Genomic DNA, 20,633 nt, shown 5'->3' with positions numbered 1-20,633 from the left:
AAGAATATAAATATTTGCAGATGAGTCTGTAGGAGGAGCTGAGCCAAATACTGTCTCTCTGAGAAGAGAGATCCCAGTTCTAGATGTCAACGACAATTCTCCAGAATTTCTCGGAAGACCGTATTCAGTCGTTCTGATGGAAAATACGAAACCCGGCTCAGAAGTTTTTTCCAATATAACTGTCGTCGATGCTGATTCAGGGCACAATGCTGAAATAACACTTTCTTGTATATCTGGAGGATGTGACACATTTTCCATCACCACAGAAAAAGTATGCCGTATTATTTAAGTTTTCTTTAAAATTTTCTTTGGCAAAGTCTTAAATGGGGGAGGTTTTTTTTTTAGATAAGTGAGGGAAATTACAAAGGAGTCCTTGTGCTCAAGAAAGCGCTTGATTTTGAGCAAGTATCATCTTACAGCTTGTCTTTAAGAGCTAGTGATAATAATAAAGACAAGCCTTTGCATGCAATGGCAACAATTGCGATCAGTGTGAAGGACATTCAAGATCAGCCTCCAGTTTTTCTTAACGCACCTTACTCAGCAACACTGCAGGAAAACACTTCACCGGTACAACTTGATAATATTTTGCCTGAAAATAATATATAATAATTTATATTTATAATTTGTTAGGGTTATCAAGTACTTCAGGTCAAGGCAAAAGATGGTGACTTGGGCGACTCAAGGACTGTCATTTTGTCCCTTGAGGGCGACGAACTAGGCTACTTTAAAATGTCTAGGAACAACCTTATAACTAGTCACGTCCCAATTGATAGGGAGCATCCTTTAATCTTACAAAACGGTGGAGTTTACACCTTTGATGTTGTGGTACATAACCTTTTTTATAAATTAAACTTTAATTATATGTTATAAATGACAAATAAAATGTTTTATTTGAACTAATAACATTGATTTGTAAATATTTTAGGCAACAGAACTGATTAATAATGAATTGCCTGGAGATTTCAGCCACGAGAGAGTTACAATTGTGATCACAGACGTGGATGATCAAATACCAAAATTTAATGAACGATATTTTAACATAAATGTTTCTGAAGATATTGGTAATACATCATTAAAATATATATAACATATAATTATCTTGATTTCTATACACAATATGCCAAAAATTGAATGTGAATTTTTTTAAATAAGTATTGTAATTATATTTTTAGGTTTAGGGACACCACTTCCTGGGCTCAATATGGTTGTTTCTGATGATGATTTAGGTGAAAATGCCCACTATACTCTACAACTAAAATCGCAAGACAGAAGAGCTGTTCAGTGGTTTATGGTAGAACCTGAATCAGCTTACGGCAGGACACCAGTCGTTGTAAGGCTAAAGGACAACACCAGTTTTGATTTTGACACTGGTGTAAAACAAGTCCAATTTACAATCTCCGCTTTGGTGCAGACAAAACAGGTATTAGGAAAAATATCTCTCATTTTTTTAATCAATAATTGTTTGAAAATAAATTTTAGGGCGAAAGTTTTGAAGTTTCTTCCAGTGAAGTTGTTGTGAATATTCTCGATGCAAATGACAATTCGCCTATTTTCAACCAATCTAGCTATAGCTTTACTATACCAGAAAACTTCACAGTAGGCTCTATGATAGCAAACATTACTGCTTCAGATATCGACAGTGGTGAATTTGGGACCATCACTTATTCACTAAGAGGTTTCGGAACTAACAAATTCAGTACAAATCCAAAAACTGGAAATTTATACCTTTCAAACAGTAAGCACACTTGGTGATTCAGCATGTTGATTTTAAAAAAAAAATAATGAATTAATTTTTAGAGGTGGATTATGAAAAACAAAAATCCTACTCTCTGAGCCTCGAGGCAAAAGATGGAGGCGGCAGAGTAAGTACAGTCGCAGTTCTGGTAACTTTAACTGATGTAAATGATAACCCACCGATATGGGAAATGCCACAATATCAGAGGACTGTCAGAGAAGGTGCTACAAGTTTTCAGCCGCAATTTTTCATAAGGGTAAGAAGAGAAAAACATATAAGTAAATAAAATTGCCTGATTTAATAATTAATATCCAAAGGCTTTGGATGCTGATAAAGACAATGAAAGCAAGTTGAGGTACAAAATTCTCACAAGCAACTCTGATGTTCTGGGCCTGAATGAAAATACTGGTGAAATCCTTATCTTGAGTCCTGTAAGTTCAGAGCATACTTCAAGAGGACAATATGAATTGATGATCAGAGCATTTGACGACGGTAAATTCAAGATTATTATTTTATATAAAATAAAAACACATTACTTAATAATGGAGAAGATTTTGCTAATGTAAGATTTATTTTAAGATTATTAATACTATAAATGTTCAACTAAACTGTAAAAGTCTGTACTGACTCCTTCAGCATGATTACTGGTGTCCGTGAGTAAGGACCCCTTTCATTCAAATTAGATACTTACAGAATATTGTAAATTAAAGTTTTATCAATTAGCCAGTCCATGCCTATTTAGACGAATAAATGTGAAAACATACATTCGATTTACATAATTCCCGTTATATACAAAATCAGAAACACAAAAATCAAATTGGACAGAACAGAACCAATAGTTCAATTATTAAGGTTTTTAGTTGAGATAAAAAAAGTCAGTGTCACGAGCGGGATTCGAACCACCGACTTTCGGCTTGATACGCTGCTCCTCTACCACTTGAGCTATCGTGACTTCGATCTGATCGGGCACTAACTTCCCATCTCAACCCCACCTTTTGAATTTTCCCTCCTTTTTGCCATTTTTCAAATGGCGTGTAATCTATTGGATTCTCGGCGACAAATGAGATGGCTATGGAGAGCTTTAGTGAAGTATACTTCATTTTAATTCATTAAATTGGCTAATTTTCGTGGTCCGCCTGACCAATTAATGGCATTCAATTAATTAAGGTTTTTAGTTGGGATAAAAATGTCAGTGTCACGAGCGGGATTCGAACCCACGACCTTCGGCTTGATACGCCGCTACTCTACCACTACCTACCGTGAGCTATCGTGACGTCAATCCGCTCGGGCACTAGCTTTTTTATCTCAACTAAAAACTATAATTAATTGAATGATATTTTAATTGGTCAAGCTGACTACGAAAATTAGTGAATTTAGTGAGTTAAAATGAAGTATACTTCACTAACGCTCTTCGTAGCCATCTCATTTGTCGCCGAGAATCAAATAGATTACACGACATTTGAAAAATGGCAAAAAGGAGGGAAAATTCAAAAGGTGGGGTTGAGACGGGAAGTTAGTGCCCGAGCGGATAGGTAGTGGTAGAGTATCAATTATCAAGCCTTATCAAGCCGAAGGTCGTGGGTTCGAATCCCACTCGTGACACTGACTTTTTTATCTCAACTAAAAACCTTATTTAATTGAATGACAATAATTGGTCTCACGAACCACGAAAATTAGTGAATTTAAAGAACCAATAGTTACGTCAAACTCGAACCAAAGTCAAAAGTAATAATTTGAACATTTGAACACAAATTATTAATAAATTAATTGAAAGAGTGAGGTTGTTTTAACCTGCACAGTTTGGATATGTTTGTTTTATTATTTGATAGCGGGGAACAGATGTTTGGTTCAGCATCTTTATAGAGTCAGTATTTAGTTATAGTAGCTGTACTGATAGAAAATCCGAATTTGGATACCACACCACACTGAAACACAAACCTCTTCATGAATTTTTTTAATAATGCATAACAACGTTCAATTTTACAGTTGATCTATTTCCTCTTTTTTTATTATTTTTATGTTTTATGTATGTTCAGTTTAATTAATAAATTGTAAAAATGCACATCCACTCTTCATATTTTTCTTTCCTCTTGATTATTTGAACATCTTGATGAACTTATTGTTCGAGACCCTTCAGTTTTGAATTATCCAGAATTGACTGTACAAAGAGAGTAATGAAAAAGCAGGCTTAACCTCCATGATTCATCCCTCTGATGCTAAAAGTGCACTAAAAGCCAACATATTTTATGTCTAATTTATTACAGGAGTGCCACCATTTCATGCTGATGTCCCTGTCTTTATCCGTGTGGGAGTGCCAGGGAACCAGAGACCAGTTTTCCGAGGTGTGCCATATAATGTGACCCTTCCTGAGACAGCAAAAGAGGGAGATGTTTTAGTGACAGTGAGAGCGACAGACCCTGATGGTCCCAATTCAGCTGTACACTATAAGCTTTCAAATGGAGCTGACAACTTTCAAATAAACCAGAGGCAAGTTGTTAAAATAAACTTATTTTTAAACATTTTATATAATGTAATTTGGTCATTAGTGGTCACATGTAAACCCAGCAAGGATAGGCTGACCAAAATGATCAGTAACGCCCAAATTAAGGGTTCATCACCTCACAGACCACACTGATAAATCTCTCTAGTTTAAGCTAAGTAATTTTATTTTATCTTTAGCTCTGGTGTAATAACAGTTGCAAAGGCAGCAATTCTTGACCCAGATGTTACGAAAACAATGAGGTATGCTGTTACAGTACTAGCAGTGGATAGTGGTGCTCCTATACGAGAAACTGCACAAACGACAGTCACTGTAAACATATTAGACATAAACAATAAAGCTCCTTATTTTCTTCCTGACTCAAATTATGTCCGACATATTTCTGAAAAGTCCGATATAGGTAATGCGATGATGGCATCTGAAAACATAATTATAAAAATAATTTTATAATTTTTTTAAAGGGAAGACTGTCGTTATGGTGAAAGCTATAGATAGTGATCATGATGCAGATATAGAATATAGCATCATTGATGTAAGAGCAATGCACAAAACTGGAGTTCCTGTTCTGAAAGGAAGCGCTTATGATTTTGAACATGCTTTTGTGTAAGTAGAATTTGAAATACATTAGGATGATTGTATGTTCATGTTAATTTTTATTTTTCAGGATCAATTCAAGCACAGGAGAAATAAAAGTAAACTCTCATTTGAGCCACCAAGCAGCAGCTGTAATTATCCTGAAAGTTGGAGCAAAAGACAAAAATGCTGTTGTTAACCCTGACAATCAAAGGACTGAAGGTGAAAATTATAGTTTCACAAATACATATGAATTTAATAAAAGAATGGAAGAAGAAATATTTTTTGTTGTTAGTTGAAGTCACCTTGTACATTCAAGCTTATGATGAGCAAAATCCTAAATTCACTGTGGGTGGCTGGACACCTTTTGAGCCCATCATCAACATCAGTTTTCAGGAGGAAAAACCAGCAGGAAGCCCAATATTCACGTTATCAGGAATTGACCCTACTAATAATTTTCCATTAACAAGATTCAGTTTGATACCACCAATTCCACCATCAATCAGCATGGACAGTGGAGGAAGTATTGTCACTCTGAAAAAAATTGACTACGAATCGATGCTGGACAAGGTGAAATTTTTTAAGATATAATAATAAAATTAAATTATAATTTTTGTTTTTTGTTTAGACTATTTCATTTAGAGTCGAGGCGACATCAGCAGATGGTCAACGGTCAAGTATTGCACAAGTCCATTTAAACATTGAAGACATAAACGATAACACTCCTCAGTTTGAAAAAACTGTAATTTTATTAAATCACCTTTAACATATTTATGTTAAATATTTACTAAAATTTAATTTTTTATAGCATTATAAAGGGCAGATTTATGAATCAGCAGCTAAAGGGACTATTGTGTTGAATGTTAAAGCAGTCGATGGAGATGAGTTCAATACCACCTTAGGCTATGGAGATATAAAATATTCTTTAAGTGGTGAAAATGCCGCTTTATTTAGCATTGATCCAAATTCTGGGACAATCACTGTAAACATGATCTTATCAAATGTGTCATGAATAGGACAAAATAATTTAATAAAAAATAATATTATAGGTTTCTGGAAATGGGACAATAGACAGAGAGAAACAGGACACAATGCAACTTGTCGCATTTGCTGCTGATACCCCACAAGGTGGAGCAAACCAAAGAAGAAGTTCTGTCCCTGTAATTAATTAGTTTTGCATTATTAAACCAATATGTAAATTTTATTAATAATTAATTGTCTATTTATAGATTGTTATTGAAGTGCTAGATATAAATGATAACAAGCCATTGTTTGAAATGGAAGAGTATTCAGCAGTGGTGTTAGAAAATGTACTCCAGGGTACTTCCGTGCTTAATATTTCAGCTATCGATTTTGACAGTGGAGCATGGGGGTTGGTAGAATATGAAATTGTCGACCAGCCTGAAGCAGCAGGTATTAAACAGAACTCACTATACTTTATGTAGTTGTGCTATTTATGTTTTTGTCTTTTTCTCTTATTATTCAGGACTATTTAAAATAAACAAAACAACTGGAGAAATTGTAACAAATATGCCACTGACTGGGAAAGGGAGAGCAGAATCTTATGTAATAACAGCAAGGGCACTAGATCATGGGGAGCCTAGCTTGTTTTCTGATGTGCCAGTTAGAATTTTCATCGGCGATGTTGTCACAAATGATGGCATTCCAATGTTTCTTCATCCAACCCTCAATGAAATGGCATATATATCTGAGGTAAATATCATTTCATAAAATGTTATGAAGAATTTTAAAAAAAATTAATTTTTTAAAATGTTATTTTGGTGAATACCAAAAACTGGAGGAGTTCCCCTAAGCAATGCAGCTCTATAGAGCTTATTACTCTCCTTCTTGGTTCTATTGTGGGAGTTCACCACACATGTATTGAGTGTTTAATAGTGTATTCAGCAGTGGTGTACCAAAGCACCACTTTTGTACACCACTGGCAAATGATACTGAAAATGTACCACAGTGAACAGTAAATTGCTAGTCAAAGCAGTGAACTTTTGTGTGTTCCTCTGTTCTTTCATCGAAGAAACTCTTTTCGAAGGAGGTTGGGACCAAATTCATGGTCGCTGAGTTCTGATCACACCCCAGACCTTGCATTATCGATGATTGACATGTTGTCCAGTTATTAGTCCCCTGAGGCGTTAGAAAAAAAAGTCCAGAGGCGAAGGTGAAAATTGAACCCACAACCACAGGATCAACTAGCCTAGAGATGCCATAACCACTTGGCCACCATTGTTCACTAGCATTTTTTACTTGTAAACAAATTTAATCAACAATGTATGAACCATTTGCCTACCAGTTGCCATCTTCAATGTAATTTTGTAATTCCGTCTTCCCAGAACTTTTCAAGTTTTTGGGCGATGACGAACCCCTTGATGTGTCTTCTGCAGTCCTCAATTAAAGTAAAGTTTGTTCATTAACTGAATTCACCAGAGCCCAGTATAAGTGAAAATCTGAACAGACAATGTTAGCCAAATATGGTGGGTGGGGTAGAACATACCAGGACAACAGTTCATGCAGACGCGTAGGGGCGAGCATTATCTTGGCAGAAAACAAATCGCTTTTAGATTGCGAATGCAGGTTGTTCTTGATCACTTTAATTGCTCCAATTGTGTGCAGTAAAACACTAGCATTAATTTCCTATTTTTCATGGTCCACTGCTTGACCAATTAATATCATTCTATTAATTAGGGTTTTTAGTTGAGATAAAAAAGTCAGTGTCACGAGCGGGATACGAACCCACGACCTTCGGCTAAATACGCCGCTGCTCTACCACTTGAGCCATCGTGACTTCGATCCACTCGGACACCAATTTCCGATCTCAACCTATCTTTCGAATTTTCCCTCCTTTTTGCCATTTTTCAAATGTCCTGTAATCGGCGAAAAATGAAATGGCCACGGAGAGCTTTAGTGAAGTATACTTCATTTTAATTCATTAATCTCACTATTTTTCGTGGTAAGATTGACCAATTAATAACATTCAATTAATTAAGGTTTTTAGTTGAGATAAAAAAGTCAGTGTCATGGGCGGGATTCGAAAGGTGGGGTTGAGATGGGAAGTTAGTTCCCGAGTGGAACGAAGTCACGAGAGCTCAAGTAGTAGGGTATCAAGCAGAAGGTCGTGGGTTCGAATTTCGCTCGTGACACTCACTTTTTTATCTCAACTAAAAACCTCAATTAATTTAATGATATTAATTGGTCAAAAGGACCACGAAAAATAGTGAGTTTAATGAATTAAAATGAAGTAAACTTCACTAAAGCTCTCCGTAGCCATTTCATTTGTCGCCGAGAATCAAATAGATTACACCACATTTGAAAAATTGCCAAAAGAGGGAAAATTCAAAAGGTCGGGTTGAAATTGGAAGTTAGTGCCCGATCAGATCGAAGTCACGATAGCTCAAGTGGTAGTGTAGCGGCGTGTCAAGCCGAAGGTCGTGTGTTCGAATCCCACTCGTAACACTGACTTTTTTATCTTAACTAAAAACCTTAATTAATTGGACTAGCATTAATGATTTTGTTGGGTGAAAAAAGCTTATATTAAAGCACTTATTTCTAATTTCACTAAATGCATTTCCTTCTTGGGATGTGATCCACCTTTTGGAGTTGTAAACAGGGGGTCACTGTTTTGTTCAAGATTTTTCTGTTTGAACCTCAAAGTACCTATTGAAACCCACAATAATCAAGCTTTTTAAAAATGGATCGTTTACATTGCATTTTAGAAAGGAATCCAAATACTGTCCAATTAATTGTCAACAAGGAACCATATATCGCTCTGATTCGATGCTCAGACTTGTGTGATAGATAGATATGTTAACTGTCTCTACGATGTTTTGTGTCTTTCAATGTGGGTTGTTTATGAGAAAAGCTTGAATTTGGTCATCATCAATGGTTCAAGTACTTTCAAAGCACTTTGTAACTATTTATGGTTAGTGCTTTCTCCTATACATCATACATTTTCCTAGCATTTTGAGCTTCAGTTTTTCCCTTTGAGCTAATACAAACTAGGATTAAAAATGACAAAAATGTACTTTTTTTTGTTCATTTTATCCTAGCAAAGCACCTTGCAAAAATGCGAGATGTCAAACGAAATTAACAACTAAAAAAACATTAAGTAATCCTTTTTCAGTATGTGTAAACGAAAATGGATAACTATAATAATAGAGTCTATATAAACAGACATTGCATCAAGACACAAGAGGGATAGAAACAAATTGTTGAAAAACACTGTGGAGTTTTTTTACAACCCAATTTAACAAATAAATTTGTTTGTTTTTTTATAATGAAATTTAACTATGGATTTTTGTAATAGGACTCAGCTATAGGATCACCAGTTTTTAGAGTGACAGCTTCTGATCCTGACAACCCAAATTCCCTAGAGGGTCAGGTTAGATTTAGCTTCCTGCCGGATGAAACTGATTCACAAGCTTTTAGCATTGATTCTGTAACTGGTCTCATAACAACAAAACAACATTTGGACAGGGAAATAAAGAGCAATTACACACTCATCCTTGTCGCACAGGATTCAGGCATGGTGCCACAACATGCGACAAGGCAACTTCATATAAGTGTCACAGATGTGGATGATAACAAGCCGTTATTTAAAAGATCAATTGTACGTAATTGTTTTGGGCTATTTTTCGGCTTATAACTAACTGAAAATTCTTTTAGGATGATGATCCTGTGGAGTTTACAATCAAGGAGGAACTTCCTGAGGGGACAGAGGTCGGAGTGATTAGAGCAGAAGATGATGATGTTGGAGATAATGCAAAAATTGGATACTTAATTACATGTATGGATTTATATCATAAAAGTTTATCACTGTCAATTTTTTTTTCCTGCAAGTACAAAATGAAATATTTTACAAGACAATTTCAACTCTAATAAGACATTAAATGTTCTCTTTTTTTTGTGGTGCTTTTGCCCTTTTTATCTTTTTTTTTTTTTTGATTTTTTGTTTTGATATAAAAGTCGTTGTGGTGAGGGGGGTTCTTCGACCTGACGTTCTTCTTGTTGCTGCGCTTCTCTTCTACTTGTTGCGTTGTGGTCTCGTTGCTCTCGTGGGGTACTTTCTTCTCTTCTGCGCCGCTTTTTTTTTTTTTTTCCTTTTTTTTGTTTTTTTGTTATTATTATTTTTTTTTCTCTTCTTACCTTCTTTATTTATTTGGTGTTATTGATTGTTATATGTGTTGCAATTTCTTAGTTTGGGGTTGATATTGTTGGTTATTTTTCGTTGGTTTTGTGTTTTTGTTTGCTCTAGTTTTCTTGTTGCGGCGTTTTATTTGTCATTTCTTTTTTTCGGTTTCTTCTCGTGTGTTTACCTTTTTTTTCTGATGTTAATGCGTTTGTGCTTTTTTTATTACACTTTTTTTAAAATAATTTTTCATTTTTTCATTTTTTTGGACTTTTTGTTAGTTTCGCTTTCGTTGTATATTTTCTTTGATTATACTTTTTCTATCTTGTCTTGGTTGGGCTGAGCCTTAGTAGTGTGTTGAGTGGGCTTGTAACTCATTGGTTTCAGCTGAATTTTCTAGTGTTTTTTTTTCTTCTTGATGTCTTTATGGCTCTCGTTGAGCTGCAGGTTGTGGTTTCGGTTCCTGCTTTGGCCGTCGCTTTTTCTTTTTTTGCAAGGTCTTATGTTACGTTATGATTTTTTTTCAACGTCGCTCGTTGAATTCTGCTCCATACATTCATTTCTTGTGTTGTTGTTTTTGTTTCTGTTCCTATATCTTATTTGATTGTAGGTGTTGTTTTTCCTCTTTCATTCATTTTGTCTATTTATGTATCCTAGCTTTTTTCTTTGTCATCTGTGTTTTTCCTTTATATTTTTACGTTTGTTATTGGGTTGTCCGTGAATTTGTGTGGTTTTTTCGGTTTTTATTTCACTATTTCTATATCTGCTTTTCTGTTTACTTTTACAGGTTTTTTATTGGATCTTAAGGTGAGCAAATAAAAATAAATAAATAAATTAATTAAAAATAATAATAAAAACTATGTTTTAAAGGTTACAAATTATTTTTATATTATATATTGTTTGCAATTTGATTATTTTGGTCTGTTTGATCTGCCTAACCCCGTTGGATTAGCTTTATCTGGTTGCTTCTCATCACCTCATTAGCTAGTTATATTTTTTAACAAACCCCTTTGCTTCGTAACAACCCTTCTTAAATGCCATTTTTCATTCAGAAGATGAAAAACTGTAAATATGGCATTTTTCAGCCAAATTAATCAATTTTTACAACCAATTTAATAATTGTCTCATTCAATTTAATAATCGTCTCACCAACTTAATAATTGTCCCTTTCATGATTTAACAGTCAGGGTAGAAACTAAAAAGAAGGTAGTGGTTTTAAAAACCTTTATTTAAATTTAGACATATTGGTAATATGTTAATAACCCTCCTCCCATCATGAAATTCGACATTCCCAAGATTTGAGTTGATGATGGTTTGGTCTAGTGCCAAAACGCATTTGAATAGCTCAAAAAAACCGGCGAGAGGAGATAAGTGACACTCTGCTGGTTCAACATGATTTCCAAGGTTTGTGGGACAACTGGACCAACAAGTGATTGGATTTAAAAAAAAAATCATCAAAATTGGTTAATAACTGCGGCCTGGGCATTGCACACAATATTTTATCACTCTCTCTCACACTCACACACACTCTCTCTCTCTCTCTCTCTCTCTCTCTCTCTCTCTATCTATCTATCTATCTATCTATCTATCTATCTATCTATCTATCTATCTATCTATCTATCTATCTATCTATTTATCTATCTATCTATCTACCTACCTACCTATCTATTTATCTTTCTATTTATCTATGTATCTATCTGTCTATCTATTTCTATCTTTCTCTATCTCTGATTTTTCTAACTCAAATATCATTTTCTATATTTCTGCATCACTAGTTTAAAACCATCTTGGGACTTAATCTTCATATGGAATGAATATTACAAACCAATATGTTTAAATTTAGGTAAAGGTTTTTGCAATTTCTAGCTCGTATTTAGTTTCTCCCTAACTGGAAAATCCCGAAAAAGGGATAATTATTAAATTGTGTGGTGATTAGTGACCGTTTGTCGATGGTTATTCAGAAGTCGTGAGATGCGGTCTGGTGTGACGTAGGTTTCAGAAAAAAAATTTCCTTTATCGTGCCAACGTTTCTATCTTTATGGAGATCATCTTCAGGGCCTGGGATTTATAAACATTGTTTAAATTTAACAAAAACATGTAGGATGTGGCAAAAAGTGAATTTATACAAAGCAAATAATATATATATATATATTTTATAGCCAACGTTTTTTCCCCTTCGTCGGCTCTTTTAACTTCAAAGACGCCGACTCCTTACACAAAAATGTCTTTTCTATACCGACTTCCTTCCCCAGCCCTTCAAAATCCAACTTATATAAATATAAAACAGCAATATCTCACTGGTTAGGGATGCATTGTATATATTCACTTTTTCCCACATACTAAATGTTTTTGTTAAATTTACACAATGTTTGTAAACCCCCGGCCCTGAAGGCAAGGAAAGACAGACCAAAATGATCATTATCGATCAAATTGCAAGATCATCACTCCATAAACAGCAGAGCAAAATCTCACAATTTCATGTTCATAACTTGTAGGTATACGTCGTGCGAGATCGAGGGCTTTTGAAATTTGTATTTTCTCAACCCCCTGGAGAAGTCAGAGCGAATTTAGCTGAATTTAAAAAAGATGTTGAGCAGACGCTAGCACTGCCAGCGTCGCTCAATATTTATGATACTCTGTTTTTATCCAAAAAGGATGGCAGCCTTGACTTTAGCGCTACAATGTAATTTTAAAATTACATAAATTATCAAAATTGAAAAAGCCTCACATTTTTTTTCTTCTAGTTCATGTTTTCAATTAGTCGGGGCTCACATGTTTGATGTCAAAGAAACGGAAAAATTAATGAGCCCTCAGAACAATCCAGACATTGCAGAGATTTACAGGAAGTACAATGTGCAAGGTGTTGAGGTGAGATTATAAAAGAAAAAAAAATTAAAAGCCTGTGTTTATGTATGTTTATTTCAAATCATTTTCTATTTTTATTTTTCTGTATCTTTAATTTTGTAACTCAAATATCATGTCTATCACTTTGTTAGTAAAGGATTTATTTCATAATCAATTGTAAATATAGTTATGCTGATAAAACTAACTGAATACTCTTAATAATAATCAAATGGAATGTTCCATTTACATAGAATGTTTTTAATAATTGTTTGTCCATCAGAGATGTGCTCCACAAATAGCACACGCTGAAGTCACCTGGGTGCAGCTCTGTGTGCTCGGTATAGCAGCTTTTATCGGGATTGCATCAATGATCTCCGGATGTGTACTTTGCTGTTCATACAAAAAGTAAGTAGTATTATCGTTGTGCCTATTTTGTCAGTCTAATGGTGTTATTTTCATAACAGATGGCATAGGATTAGGTGATAATAAATCAAGACTGCATGCAAGATGCCATAAGCTCGAACGAATCAAATATGGAAGCTTTAAGTATAGTGAAATTTTATGAGTAAACAGGTAAATATTCACTGGACAATTAGGGGGGGGGGAGTTCTTACATCTATAAGACAGTATTTATTGACAGTTTTGTAAATTTGTAATAAATTTTGTAAAACTTTTTGTAAATAGAATTAATTAATTTTGTACATAAATAATTATAATAGAAAAAATTGTGATAATAAATATACATTTTTTCCTATAATACATGTTTTTTTTTCTATTAAAGCTCATGATTATAAAAAGTATTTCATATTCAAATTTATACTGTAAGATATAGTTGTTGGATACAAAAAGATAAACTTGAACATAATAAATTAAATATCACATTGAGCTAAAAAAATACACTTTATGCTAAAAGTATACAAAGTGATTATATTACATACATTTAGATGTTATTATTAATGATTTTAGAGTTTTTTATACATAAAAACTGATTGGGCAGTAACTTACTCTAATACTTCTTTTTACTCTAATAATTTGTGACTCTTTTTCAATCTATTGAATAAAAAATTGCGATTCCAGAAGTAAATTTATTTTAACATTGAAACATTTTGTGACATCAAATCTAGCCTATTATTTGTATATCTCAATACCCAACAATTGGGGTGATATGTAATTAACATCCACTAAATTTTTTATTGTAAACTATGAAGAATACAACAAACATATATACAGGTATTTTTTATGTACAAAGGGCGAGGTATGTATATGTACATTTATGTCTATTCTACCATTGACAAATATGAGAAATAATTGTCAAGAATATGTGAAAAACCTTTTGCTTGAAACCATATGATAGCATAATATAGAATTCTTGAATATTAAAATATTTAGCAAGTCTTTTATCTACATATATTCATTTCAATTATGGAGAAGGTAATTTTTTATGTAGAAAAATAACTAGACACTAGGCCAACATTTCATTTATGGAATAAATTGCCATTTGGTAGTTTCGGTCATATTGGACTATGTGTATTCCCCAAAATGTTCTTTCAACCATGTTTTAGATATTCAGTTTTTGTATTTTATCAGTCTGAAAACCAAATCGTATTGACATAATAACAGAGAAGCTCATGACTGAAGATGGAGCCACCTGACATACCAAAACAGCAAGGATGGGCACATTAGGATGATCAGACTACAGGTTCATCATATCCAGATTTCGAGAAGCAATTTTTAACTTAATGAAAAGCAGTGGTCACAATGAAAAAATAATTTTCATATCTCAATATAAAAAATCTATACAACCATGTATCTATAAAAAGCAAAGATTTTTCCAAAATACACTCAACCTCATTAATTAAGGACAATTTATTGAATATACAATGGTGAAACATTAGGAACTTATACATAAAAGTTTAAGATTAAAACACTTTCAGAAGAGATCATAGTTCTAGTTTAGACTGATTGTACAGGGTTTGAGACCGTTTTTCATTGTTGAGGTCCTTTTCCAGTCGAAACGCGTACTCTCAAAGCCACTTAACTCCCTCGTCAGGGGGTCTGTGTGCTGTGAGCTCTGCTTCTTTATACAAGGGGCTCTTAGCCTCACTTGAAATTCCCTTTTGAACTTTTCCTAAAATGAAAATATTCAATTAGCTGCTTTAATTTGCACAATTTTTTTTATTACATACGTTGTAGATGGCATAGATGAATGGGTTGCAGCAGCTGTTGCTCATGGCGAGCCAGTCGAAACCGAAGAAAAATATATTGATAAATCTATAACTAAATACAGAAAAAATGAAAAAGTTTGTAAAAAAAAGTTGACTCAATATGAGCTTACTCGTTAATATCTGTGATGCCCTGGAGTACTTTATATGTTTGCAATGGTAGCCAGCAGAGGCCAAAGAGAACAACGACGATAACCAACATTTTGATGACCTAACAGCAAATACATTTTTATTGTTCAAAAGAATCACAATATAAATTATACTAAGTTCTGATTTTTTTTTTAAATTAGTAGAATGTGGTATCAACCACAAACCTTCTTTTTGTTGCGCATTATATTGGCATCTCGTTCTGATTGAGCGTTGCCAGGGGCTGTTGCACCCCAAAGTGACAGGGACATCCTTGTGTAGGCGAAACTGATAACTATCAGTGGTATCAAGTACTGCAAGAGGAAAAGTGCGACATGGTACCAGAACCACACCTCCTCTGAAATATTCACATTGTCGCAGAAAGGTTGGCCATCTGCAAGAAAAAAAAACTTTATTATTAGTAATTTATTTATTTATACACCATTTTATTACAATAATTACAAAAATTAAAGAAAAAATGTATTGAAATATGAAATATTCTGGATTTGAGATATATTGGTTAAATGGGTAGGACCACATACCCAATAAATTCTCAAATTCAGAGTGTATCAAAATTGATTGATTACAAAATAACATATTAAACTTTCAAACAAAAATAATAATAACCATTATAATATGATTATAACATAAAGTATAATTTAGATACAAAACGTGAGATGCGGTCTGGTGAAAAAGGAGGGAGTGACATCATATTTTATGGATATTATAGATAATTGATTCTTGTTTTATTATTATAATAGGGATTAATAAAATTAATAGTGAGTTTTGGTTTCTTATATACAATTTTTCATTAGAAGCAACATTTGATATATATAAATTATGGTTTTGCGTGTATTAAACTAGTTTTTAAAAGGAATACTATTTCTTACACAGCAAGCAAATACAAAACTGGAATAACCACTTCCAATTAGGGCATCTTCGGTCTATACTCGATGAAAGCCCGAGACGGATTCAATTAAAAATATTAATATTAGCAAAGGCTTCGGGATGTAATGAAGGAGGGGTTTCTTGGATGTGAACACGTGCAGATGTGATAAGGGAGGAATGTGAAGGGTTGCAACAGATAAGGGTCTAGCGTGTACGTAACATATATGAATAGAACTAACATCCCTCTTAATATAATTATTATTACAATATATGAAAATAGGAATGAGCTGATTAAACCAGTTAATATTCTAATGTGAATAGATTGAAAAATTAGAGTGATCCCTATTCTCAAAGAGTGTTTAGATTTAATAAAGTAAATTGAAATTAGGAGTATTATAATTATGATAATAATTAATGAGATATTAATATCTTGTATTAAAGCTTTAAGGGTTCAAACCCTATCTGCGATTTTTAAAATCACCTGCTTAAAGCATGCATTACTATGTATTGTGTATTTTACACTTCTCCAATTTTTTTCCTCCTACGGGGAAAAATTATATTTTTCTTTATTTATTTTGGTTTTAGTTGCCAACAAGTAGTTTAATTAAAATATTAGTTTTGGAGATTAATGTTTGACAAAAATTCGTCTTTTGTTGAAGTTTTAAAGGTTTCCCTATCTATGATTTACAAGATCATTATTTTTTTTAAACTATTAAAACTAATTTTTGTTTTTTTATCATATTTATTTATAGTTGGTTTGTTTGCTTATTGTAATGTTTAAAAACAGACCGCATCTCACGATTTCTGAATAATTATCGATTAACGGTCACTAATCACCACACATTAGATACACAATTTGAATACAAAAATATTATTTGGAATGTGACTACTAAGTAAAAATAATTATAAATATAATTAAGTAATTATGCATACATAATTTGAATGTGAATGAATATGAATATGTATACAGGGTGTTACACTGTTAAATGTAACTGCATAAAAACGTAGTACAGGGCTACCAGAAGGAAATTTTTATCTTGACTCATTCCTGAGATATTAACATTTTTAGACTAAAATCACATTTTTCCAAATAAAATCGTAATTCCTCAATTTTAGCGTCATTAAAATACAAATCTGACCTTTATTTCGCAAACTACATTAAATTTTCCGCAAGATAACATTTCCGTTGAAAAATTCGCGCTTCCGAATACTCAGCAGGTGCTCAAAAAATAACAATTGGCAAAACCCAGGTTTTTTTAAGTACTTCATTGTGGCTCGTGCAATGATTTCCATCAAACTTTTCGGGGATTTCACCTAAGTTGCCTTATTTTATAAGTATTCCAAGGATATACCCCCTTTTACATTTTTTAGAACTTTTTTTAGTGAAATCTCCTTTGCAAGATTGAAAAAACGTGATTCGAACCCATGGTGGGCAGAATCCTAAGAACATCGTAAAAGTCATATTTATAATAAAAATGATTATTTGGTGATCTTGAGATGCGGTCTGGTGTGACGTAGGTCATAGTAAAACATTTTCTTTATCGTGCCAACGTTTCGATCTTTATCGAGATCATCTTCAGGGCTCAAAGTGTTTGTTCAGTAGATGTGTCACTATTATGTGTCGTGTTGAGAGTCTCACACATTTAAAAAAACATTTATTAGTTGATAACAAAAATCAGATCCATTTCCCTTCCTTCTGACCCTCATGCCATTGCACCTGATTTCAATTTTCTGTATGAGCTGTTCCCTTGTTCGATGGGTGTGCTTTCAAAGTTCCCCACATGGAAAAATCTAATGGGTTCACATTAGGTCTAGTGAGGTACTGATCACATCTTATTGGACATTTAATGTATATTCAACGGTATAAACGGATTTGTCTAAAACCTTTTAGTTTTGGAGTTATCATTGTTTTTTTTGAAGCAAGGTCCTGAAATCTTAAAAATTCAGAAAAAGTGAAATAACCCCGAAACTGCTGAGATAAGGACCATAGTAAATTAGTACTTTTTGGTTCCTTTTTGAATGTAGAATCTACTGGCAAAGTTTGTAACACGAGTAGCCAAACACCCTGTATAATCGTGAATTCCTCAGTAGTAAATCAGTATTAGAAAAATAATCAAATAAGGGTATAACAACTTATCTTTATTTTCAAAATAGCGGAACAATTAATCAAGAAATGAATTTTAAAATATGTTTGTGTTGCTCGTACTCCATTCAAACTTGACAATTGCATATTGTACGCTTTGTTTAATTTGATCTAACAATTATTATTTATATTTTACTTAATTAACTGATTTCTGATACTGGATTTGAACCCTGGACCTTTACCTGACAGCAATGAGAACCCGAACCGGCCGCTGTCGCTCTCCCTAAAAGCTGAATTCTTATTAACCGAATTATTATTATTATTTTACATTTTCGCAAACACGGCACGTTCTCCACATTTGAAGTTGGGCAAGCACTTTATCAGGGGGTCAACAAGTATAACATTTACACAACCCCTCCTCCAGCCAATAAAGCCACAAAACACACTGATGAGAAATGAAAATATTAGTAGGTCCTTTCGGGGAAAAAAGGTCTTTAATGCTATTATTACGAATGAACATTAAATCAAATGTATTCGAAACTGACCCGCATCGCTGTAGCCCAATTTCGCAATTCAAGTTGGACATGTATATATTATTTGTACTGGTATCAAATCATCATAACATGTTTATATAACATATTGTAAACTTGTTAATAATAAGTTGAATGAACGTAAAATGCACGAGATTCGTGAGTTTTATTCAAAGTTATTTAATTATGATGGCTTGAAGTGTTTTATAATTAATAAATTATAGATAATAAATTTTAATCTATTGCTAAAAGAATTTCCCGTGTTTTCGTAAATTTTCTTACAAACCATAATAATTAAATCCTTTTGATTAAAACTCATGAATTTCTGATATCGTTTAATTTGGTTTACATTAAAATAGATATGTGGTAATTAATTGAACGATAAAAATAAATACAGTTGTAAATAAAAAACAATTTTTTTTCCTTGAATGTATAATGTAGTGATATGACCCCTCATCTGCGACACCTAAAAATTAGTTGGACGCTACCTATAATCTTTTGATGCAAAGATTTAATTATTAATTATAATATTTATATAATATATATATTAATAATTAATTATAATATATAGATTAATTCATTGTGGTAGATAGAGTTTTTTATTCAGTAAACAGATTTTGTCTGTATCCAAAACCTAGCGTTGGTTAAGTTCGACTTGCTCAATCTTGTTAGATATTTTTGTTTCAACATAGATTTATTTATAAATATACAAGTTTTTTGAACAATTATAGATTGTCGACTAGTCCCTCGATAGCGATATGAGTTCAAACTCCACGCCAGTGCCGTGCACGATGCAGACGATCAAAACAAAAGGGCCATTTAAGGGTGCCTGCGGTTGGCATCAACGTGTTCTGCAAATTCACAACGGGAACAATCACGTCATAAATCCACCAAAAGTTCAGATGGCGTTGACCGATAAAGACGTTAATAAGTAGTCGTTCGCGATATATCGAAAAATTAATTGGCGGTTACAATTTATGTACAATAATTAAAACGATAAAACTCCGGGTTCAATGGGTAGATTAGATTTCCAGATCTACGATGTGGGCGAGAGGGAGAGAAAAAAAACGAACATTCGGCCAGTGTCGCTTTGAATATTAAAACTTCAATCGACGTCTAAACTTGATTTGGTACAGATGAAAAACGGCTTCACCCAAATTATTATCGATATGAGTTTCCTGTTGGCTTTTTCAAACAAAAACGGATGTCTATAAAATTTCCATCTATTAATACTATTTCATAATTTTTTATTTTTAGGTTTAATTTATTTGCAATTAACACACTACATAAGATTGTTTTAAAGGGTGCAGATTGTTTTAAATTTTGTTTTTCAGAAGTCAAATACACTACAGCAATTAAAATAATGTCATCAAAACAGTAAACCATTCAATGGTGCCATATAACCTCGTAGTTGAAACACCCTCGAAAAAAACCTTATTAATAAATCTTCACATCGTCATAAATATATATTACTCAACGAATTGCTATGAAATGCGATCCCTGAATATCGTTGAAAAACTGAACAAGTCGTTTTTATCAAAAAAACCTTAGATTCGATGTTTAGGAATTGATTTTTTTTACTACTAGACTCTTGGTGTAAAAAAAAGGACAAAATTTAACACAGACAAATCCACCCACATTACCTTCCCTCTCTGCAAAAAGATCTACCCCTTGTTTTCTTAAATCATATTCCCCTCCCAACTGTTGACAAGGTGCGGTACTTCGGACAAACGCCTGACGTGGAATCCTCACACGCGACTGAAACATCAGGCCGTTATGAAACGATATAGAGGTCTCGCACGACTTCTTGACAAACTTTCTAATTTATTTCTCAAAAATAAAAGGCCGCTTTACAACACTAAAGTTAAGAACTGGATGTGTGGGTTCAGCCAACGTTCCGACATCCACCGTATTCAAACTGCCCAGTGCTTAATACTACGAAAAATACTAGCTCAATTTTATGTATCAAACTTAACTACACATACAGACTTACAT

General features: G+C 33.3%; 2 protein-coding genes across 6 annotated transcripts in view; one reads left to right on the top strand and one right to left on the bottom strand.

The window, feature by feature from the left end:
* Nucleotides 1-13,317, top strand: part of LOC106668955 (cadherin-23-like) — a 36,383-nt gene extending 23,066 nt beyond the window's left edge. The window contains exons 3-27 of the mRNA XM_024229806.1: nucleotides 21-271; nucleotides 346-567; nucleotides 631-825; nucleotides 926-1,061; nucleotides 1,173-1,420; nucleotides 1,480-1,735; nucleotides 1,798-1,991; nucleotides 2,053-2,227; nucleotides 4,000-4,222; nucleotides 4,415-4,635; nucleotides 4,697-4,838; nucleotides 4,900-5,030; nucleotides 5,104-5,378; nucleotides 5,437-5,550; nucleotides 5,617-5,790; nucleotides 5,858-5,968; nucleotides 6,038-6,221; nucleotides 6,295-6,521; nucleotides 9,124-9,426; nucleotides 9,483-9,669; nucleotides 10,733-10,752; nucleotides 12,441-12,628; nucleotides 12,690-12,813; nucleotides 13,070-13,194; nucleotides 13,254-13,317. Of these exons, the coding sequence (XP_024085574.1) occupies nucleotides 21-271; nucleotides 346-567; nucleotides 631-825; nucleotides 926-1,061; nucleotides 1,173-1,420; nucleotides 1,480-1,735; nucleotides 1,798-1,991; nucleotides 2,053-2,227; nucleotides 4,000-4,222; nucleotides 4,415-4,635; nucleotides 4,697-4,838; nucleotides 4,900-5,030; nucleotides 5,104-5,378; nucleotides 5,437-5,550; nucleotides 5,617-5,790; nucleotides 5,858-5,968; nucleotides 6,038-6,221; nucleotides 6,295-6,521; nucleotides 9,124-9,426; nucleotides 9,483-9,669; nucleotides 10,733-10,752; nucleotides 12,441-12,628; nucleotides 12,690-12,813; nucleotides 13,070-13,194; nucleotides 13,254-13,272 (4,445 nt within the window). The 3' untranslated portion in view covers nucleotides 13,273-13,317. The remainder of the gene's footprint in view (nucleotides 1-20; nucleotides 272-345; nucleotides 568-630; nucleotides 826-925; nucleotides 1,062-1,172; nucleotides 1,421-1,479; nucleotides 1,736-1,797; nucleotides 1,992-2,052; nucleotides 2,228-3,999; nucleotides 4,223-4,414; nucleotides 4,636-4,696; nucleotides 4,839-4,899; nucleotides 5,031-5,103; nucleotides 5,379-5,436; nucleotides 5,551-5,616; nucleotides 5,791-5,857; nucleotides 5,969-6,037; nucleotides 6,222-6,294; nucleotides 6,522-9,123; nucleotides 9,427-9,482; nucleotides 9,670-10,732; nucleotides 10,753-12,440; nucleotides 12,629-12,689; nucleotides 12,814-13,069; nucleotides 13,195-13,253) is intronic.
* Nucleotides 13,318-13,418: 101 nt separating this feature from the next.
* LOC106669009 (neuromedin-K receptor-like) overlaps nucleotides 13,419-20,633 on the bottom strand; it is a 101,264-nt gene continuing 94,049 nt past the window's right edge. For all 5 annotated transcript variants that reach the window (XM_024229807.1, XM_014398253.2, XM_014398252.2 and 2 more), the window contains exons 5-8: nucleotides 15,326-15,531; nucleotides 15,125-15,222; nucleotides 14,976-15,066; nucleotides 13,419-14,917 (exon numbers count right to left, since the gene is read on the bottom strand). In XM_024229807.1, the coding sequence (XP_024085575.1) occupies nucleotides 14,738-14,917; nucleotides 14,976-15,066; nucleotides 15,125-15,222; nucleotides 15,326-15,531 (575 nt within the window). In that variant the 3' untranslated portion in view covers nucleotides 13,419-14,737. The remainder of the gene's footprint in view (nucleotides 14,918-14,975; nucleotides 15,067-15,124; nucleotides 15,223-15,325; nucleotides 15,532-20,633) is intronic.

This window comes from Cimex lectularius, unplaced genomic scaffold (assembly GCF_000648675.2).
Source record: "Cimex lectularius strain Harlan isolate CLEC.00 unplaced genomic scaffold, Clec_2.1 scaffold247, whole genome shotgun sequence".
Classification (NCBI taxonomy): domain Eukaryota; kingdom Metazoa; phylum Arthropoda; class Insecta; order Hemiptera; family Cimicidae; genus Cimex; species Cimex lectularius.
This window is presented reverse-complemented; position numbering and strand designations above follow the sequence as displayed.